This window comes from Danio rerio, chromosome 6, assembly GCF_052040795.2.
Source record: "Danio rerio strain M-AB ecotype USA chromosome 6, GRCz13ab, whole genome shotgun sequence".
NCBI classification, from domain to species: domain Eukaryota; kingdom Metazoa; phylum Chordata; class Actinopteri; order Cypriniformes; family Danionidae; genus Danio; species Danio rerio.
The window spans coordinates 32,317,654-32,324,205 of record NC_141026.1 but is presented as its reverse complement, the minus strand read 5'-3'; the positions used below and the strand labels follow the sequence as shown (position 1 = coordinate 32,324,205).

The window sequence follows — 6,552 nt, the reverse complement described above, 5'->3', positions numbered from 1 at the left end:
CTGAGAAACACATAGAAGACTCGTCACTAATCAAATCAAATATAATCAAGGTTAAACAGAGAGATTGACAACTAAAATAACATACAAAATATTCTCCACTGATTTTGGTTTGATGAACACAGCTATGGGGTAAAGCTGTGCCAACTGAAGCCGTTTAATGGCATTGCCGGAGACGTCCAGAATGCAGTGCTTGCCCTTAAAAAAAGAAGAAAAATGAAATTAAGATTGTCATGGGAAAACATGATGCATGAACGGTGTCAAATCTAAAGGTCACGCAACTCGCAAAAATAAAAAAACTTTTTTTATTGCACTCATAAATTCCTTTATTACTTCCGAACAAGCTGAACTGACTCACCTTTTCTGCAACCTCTCGCACAGACTGCACACTCGTCCCGTACAGGTGGTTGTTGTACTGTCCGGCCTCGATGAACTTGTGATCCTGAATGTCTTTTTCCATCTGCTCCCGTGAATTCACAAAATGGTAGTCTCTGCCATCGACCTCGTAGTCCCGCTTTGGTCTAGTTGTGTCTGGTCAGACATCGGAAATGATCATTAAAACAGAGCAGATGATATGGTAACACTATAATAACTGCACACTATAAATAATTTATTACGCATTTGCAGATGGTTTGTTTATGATTTTATAAGCTTTAACTCTACATTGATATACATTAGTATGTAGTTTATAAATACAACTACAAATGCTGTATTCTTGGCTAAGGAGCACACTTATAATGTGCAAAATAATTGTATTTGCATAATTTGTTATTAATTTATTTCCATTACAAATATTTAGCTATTTTTTATATAATTGTTTAAACATTTAGCAAACTGTAAAATAATTGTTTTTGTTTTTTTTAGATGTGATTGCAAGGATTTATTCATTACTTTACATAACTTTATTTTAATTTGCACTTCACACTATCAAAAAACAAATAACTAAGACTTTTAGCTCATTAAACTACAAACTAGCTGCTAATTTATATTTAATAAGGTAGTAGTTGGATTTAGGTATTGGTAGGATTATGAATGTAGAAAAAGATCATGCTTTATAAGTTCTAATAAAATGTTAATATAATAGCCAAGTAAATAAGCCAGAGGGAAATGGTGTGAATTGTTACTTATACTAAAATGTTACTGATATTTTTTTTGTTCTGAATCAGTCGTTTATGTTTGCTGTTTAAAATATAACTGAGCCTTTACGTGTCATTTATAAGGAATTCATAAATCATACAGTGAATAGTCCTCACTTTAGATGAGCTCACAAAGTTGGGGGAGTTTGTGTCAATAAAGGGTTTATTAACATACAGAGTTAGTATTGCTATTCATTCATTCATTTTCTTTTCAGCGTAGTCCCTTATCAATCAGCCAATCGTTTATCAATCATTTACTGACTCATTTTGAATGTTCTTAATAAGCACAAACTACTTTTAAATTACTGCTTTGTAAATAATGCAATACTTCAGTACTTAAAAATGAATCATAAACAATAATTAAGTACATTATAAATTAGGGGTGTAAAAGATTTCCGTTGACCTGTGATTCGTACGGATCACAACCAATGGTTTGGAACACATGAGAGCTGTGGATTAATAATTTTTTTCTACTTGTACATTAATCCTAAATTTGTAACAATCCCAGAGAGATCACATCTCGCGTCATTCAATTCACATGTATAAATGCATCCTATAAATGTTATTAGGTTATTGGATGTGTTATTTTTTAAGGTTATTAAAGGTGTTTTCTGTCACTACTTGTTTAGCCTGTATTAATGCATTCAGTGTAAGCTGCACAATTGATCAATAAAAGATCTGGATCTCAACACCCACGCAACAGTTATAAATAATGGTGATTTGCATATGTTTATTAATTTAAAAAGTCTTTAATCTTAAGAGTTAGTTATGAACTTATAGTCAAATAACACACAAGTACTGGGATAACAGTTTATAGTTTAGATCAGTGATTCTCAAACTTTTTTCATCAAGTACCACCTCAGAAAAAAATTGTCTCTCCAAGTACCACCATAATGACGAGGCAGATTAATTATTGGAGTTTGTGTTTACCGCACACAGAGATTAACTTTAATTATTTTATAGCTCTAAACTTCAAGCATGTTGCTTGAGTCTATTTCTGTCCCGCGACATTTGATTCACATCAAGATTAATTAGCCTAAATCTGAGGTAACAAATGAACCATTAGCCACTTTTAGTTAACAAAACAAACTTTACAAAACAAGTAACATATCGAAAACATGCGTTATTTTCAAGCGGCAACCTCCCGCTCTCTCTCAGGAAGCCAATACGGAAGTAACTAAAACTGCAATTCATCCGAAATTCCGCTAGTCGTGGCCGCTCCTGGCTCCAAAACAGAGCAAATTTTAATTGAGCCCACTGTTAGAATGGCCAACTTTAGAGCAGAAAAAAAGGTGTTTACAGCCTGGTACAAAAAAAGATTTTGGTTAATACAGCTAATATTACCCTTCATGACAACTGTGAGGGGGGTGAATTTTTTTAGAACTCATCCGTTTCCTTTATATTAAGTTATATTAAGTTTGCATAATTAAGGGCGTGGCCACTTGAGTGACAGCTAGGTCTCGTTGGTCGCCGTCACGTCACCTCAGCTGAATCCTGCAGATTAGCCACTGAACTCGGTGTATTTATCGTATTTCTGTGTTGTTTTATGTGGCTTTACACAGTCAACTGCCTTTTGGACTTGTTTCCTACACTTATTTGATGGAATGTCATGCTGAGTGCACTTAATTGTGCTCACAAACCATTCACGTGGCCTCCGTTTTCCATGTGAGTAAAGTTACATACTTATATACCATCTCTATACATGTATTCGTTTTATTTAAGATCATTTATAGTTTTTATTTATATTTAGAGCTGTAATGCACTCCAGAATCTGACAGATTGATTAGCTGTAGGCTCTAGAACAGTCATCTGAAGTGTTGTCATACAGTGTTATGCTGGATTTCATCAATAGTCTTACATTAACTAACACGGACTATATCTGAAGTGTTTGGAAGTAATTCGCGTTTTCCTCCTGTTGAAAAACGTCATAAGAACAATGTTTAGTGGCTCTGTGTATTACTACAGTGTTTTTAAAAGTCTAAACACTTTATTGATATAGTGTACAACCAAGCACAAGTGGTCAGAATACAAACGAGTCACAGGTGATAAAGTATTAAGCGTTTTCCCAAAGTAAAGTGTGTCTGAACCAGGTCCATGCAAACTGTCAGCAGGTGTCTGTAGCTCCGCTCACTCTCCGCCTCTTTGCCCTTGTTTGGTATCCCGCCGTGGGTGTGATGACGCGCGAACAAAATGGCGACGGTTGGCCACGCCTACCTGTGGCTTCTTTTGCGCTCTTTAGAAACCTATGGGTGACGTCACGGACACTACGTCCATATATTTTACAATCTATGGTTATTTTACACAACTACGAACACATTTTTTTAACACATTTGTGATAGCTATTCTACCAATGATGCAGCATGGGCAGATTCCTGAGTTTGTATTAACTGAAATGCCAACACAACAGTACTGGTCTGTAAAAGTGCATCTCTAGCGCGTATCTGCTTCGCAATCGCCGCTGCCGCACACCTTATTTTTAGGATCTGATGACCCGATGCACTAAAGTAAACATTCTAAGCACTGCACCGATGTGATCATACTCTTCAGGGAACAGCCGGTGCTGATCATGTAATTGTTAAGGGTAAAAGTGTATTTTTTCGCGTACCACAAGAAGGAAGCCCGCGTACCACTAGTGATACACGTACCACAGTTTGAGAACCACTGGTATAGATAAAACCACTGATGTTTATGGCAAAGATGAAAATCATTATCATATGCATTTAACTTGACGCTCAAACATAAAAGTTGTAGGCAGCAATTACATTATTTAACCAATAGGTGGTGACAACCAGCCATCAAAAATATGCCACAGAATAATTCTTCAAAAATGATCCATCTAGCAATGAAACTTGAAGTTTCATGAGTGAATAACTGAATAGTTTCTGAATAAGTTCTGTTTGCCAAAACCAAATGTTACTTGCAGTACTGTTTTTATGATAGTTGGAAAACAAACTACATTTGGCTAACCAAAATAAATGGACCAATCCGTGACTAAAAAACAATAATGTGATCCGAACTGTAAGATTTGTGATCAGTCACACCCCTATTATACATGTACAGTATGTGCTTATAAGTCAAGAACACAGCATTTGTGGCTGCACTTGCAAACTGCTTAATATCTGAGTTAATGCTATACAACTGATGATCTGCTAATGCTTAATAAACGATTCATAGTGTGCTGTTCTTATGAAGTGTTACCAATAATATTTGAGGAATAAACAGAACGATGATTATAAACTCACGGGGAACACATGATCCAAATTTGTCTGGAAACTCGGAGATGAGATCATCGTTGATTCTGTCTTTCATGGGTCCAAGGATGATGACTGGACGACTGTAACTCACTGTAAAAACCACAGTGATAGTTACACAATGGCAAAGTGATGAAATCTAGTGTATTATAAAAAAGAAAACTTTAAATATTCCGCAAGACTCTCACCTTCCTGTTGTGTGACAGTCTCATAGGAGAGAACATAATCTTCCTGTCCACCTAGAAAAGAGAGACACTGACATGAGTACTGTGGAATTAAACCGTAAGAGAGTTTCACTTAATCAACATGCATTTAAGGTTAGCTTAGAATAATACCCTGTCTTAGTGTATCAGGTTTCAAGGGTTATGTACATTTAATCACGTGTTATGTTTAATTTTAAAACTAAAATAATGACTACAATATAGTTGTTACAGAGGACTGAAGGTTTTGAGAAGCATCTTTGAGAATTTCGTTTTTATGATGGCGTATTTTGAAAAATTTTGAAAAACAAAAAGATTAATCTGACAGACCTCAGACTATTGAACAGTTAACTGGAACATGTCCATTTAAATAAATAAATATTAAACTAATGATCTACCAGTAGATCAATGACTACATAAAAAATTGCACAGAGGTTATTGAATTATAAAGTCCAGTGTTCAAATGATTGCTTTTTCCTCTGTGTTCATGATTAATAATTTCTAATATCTTTTTCAGTCACCCTAAAGCAGCATGCGTGCTTTTGCTGTATCTCTTTTTCACTCACTGTTCAGATGAGATGTATTTGAGCGGCATGTAGCACTACATAAAAGTTCAAGAGGTTTTTCAGACCACTCGATGTGAACGGCAGCCCGTGTTTTACAAAACCGCTGACAAAACACAGACTCAAAAAATGCTCAAGGGATTGTGACATGCTATTTGAAGGCTGTAGCAAAGTGCAAATATAACAATCACCTGCTTTAGTATATATATAATTATTACTTTGGCTATTGCATTTTAACATCCTCCAGTTTTAAGATTAAAATAAAATTATTATTTTTTTAAATTCAACTGAAGTCCCAAACCACATCTCTGATATAGGTTTTTATTAATAAATCTTTTAATCCTGCATGTGTGTTTGTGTGTGTGCGTGCATATAACTATATAACAAAAGAAACACAGTGGGAAAGAAATCTATTAAACACAAACAAATTAAAGATATTAATTCAATTAAAAACATCAAAGGAAATGAAGGGAAACACACACTTACGGAAACTACTTTCACTATCGCTGGCATTAGACGTTACATGCTCTGAAACCATAAAAGGGGAAAATGAACACCACAGGCATAAAAAACTAAAGCTTTTGAGGAATTGAACAGAGGAGAGCAGTCACCAGCAGATGGCAGTGTTAAGAACCGACTCGGAGGCTTCAGCATTGTCAATTTGTTATTAAATTGCTTTCACGCCTCAACATTTCAGATCTGACAGTCTCTGAATGAACACAGTCTTAACACGGTCATGGTGCTCTGAACACTGATGGACAGAAGGACTTCACTCCACCACCAAACAGTGGATCAATGTAGAAATAACAGAAAAAAGACATTCAGAGTCACGGTAAATAATCTTTTCACAATCAACCAATCAATCATGCGCATCTTAACCCTCATGTTCAACTGTGATAGGCTGTTTTTACTCTGTAATTTAAAAGTTTGGTGTTATTTGATTATACAGTTTGATTGTTAGCATTATTATTACGAGACATAAACTAATAATGTCCAGAAAACTAAAAATAGTTCATAATGTTTTTACTTTATTTTTGGTTAGATGGTTATAGAACAATATACTTCTTAAAAATATATATACCAAACCTTTAGAACTGCAATATTTAGTTTAATAATATACAAAAAATTTTTATAAATAAATAAAAATAAACATTAAAATTGTCATCTAGATGAGACAATAAATAAGAGCATGAGGGTTAAAGGGATAGTTTACCTAAAAATGATAATTCTGTCATTTCTGTCACTCACCCTTGACTTGTTCCAAACTAGTTTTGAGGGTTTTTTTTATTGAATTTTTGTTGAACATAAAAGAAGATATTTCAAAGAATGATGGAGACCTGCAACAATTGACTTCCATATTAGGAAAAACAAATGGGAGTCAATGGTTATAGGTTTTCATTTATAT

At 34.6% G+C, this 6,552-nt stretch overlaps 1 protein-coding gene and 1 long non-coding RNA gene across 55 annotated transcripts in view; one reads left to right on the top strand and one right to left on the bottom strand.

Moving 5' to 3' along the window:
* dlg1a (discs large MAGUK scaffold protein 1a) overlaps positions 1-6,552 on the bottom strand; it is a 220,470-nt gene that overhangs the window by 5,698 nt on the left and 208,220 nt on the right. For 42 of the 51 annotated variants that reach the window (XR_015492472.1, XR_015492471.1, NM_001442050.1 and 39 more), the window contains 5 exon segments: positions 5,634-5,675; positions 4,573-4,623; positions 4,376-4,477; positions 356-528; positions 86-195 (listed from right to left, as the gene is read on the bottom strand). Coding sequence is in view for 49 of the 51 variants with exons in the window: in NM_001442050.1 (NP_001428979.1) it covers positions 86-195; positions 356-528; positions 4,376-4,477; positions 4,573-4,623; positions 5,634-5,675 (478 nt within the window). In the remaining 2 variants the exon portion in view is untranslated. 51 annotated transcript variants of the gene reach the window in all.
* Positions 5,827-6,552, top strand: part of LOC147836384 (uncharacterized) — a 76,743-nt gene continuing 76,017 nt past the window's right edge. Inside the window, exon 1 of one of the 4 annotated variants that reach the window (XR_015493779.1) lies at positions 5,827-5,979. This is a non-coding gene — a long non-coding RNA (uncharacterized LOC147836384). The remainder of the gene's footprint in view (positions 5,980-6,552) is intronic. The other 3 variants (XR_015493780.1, XR_015493781.1, XR_015493782.1) reach the window with 3 other exon arrangements.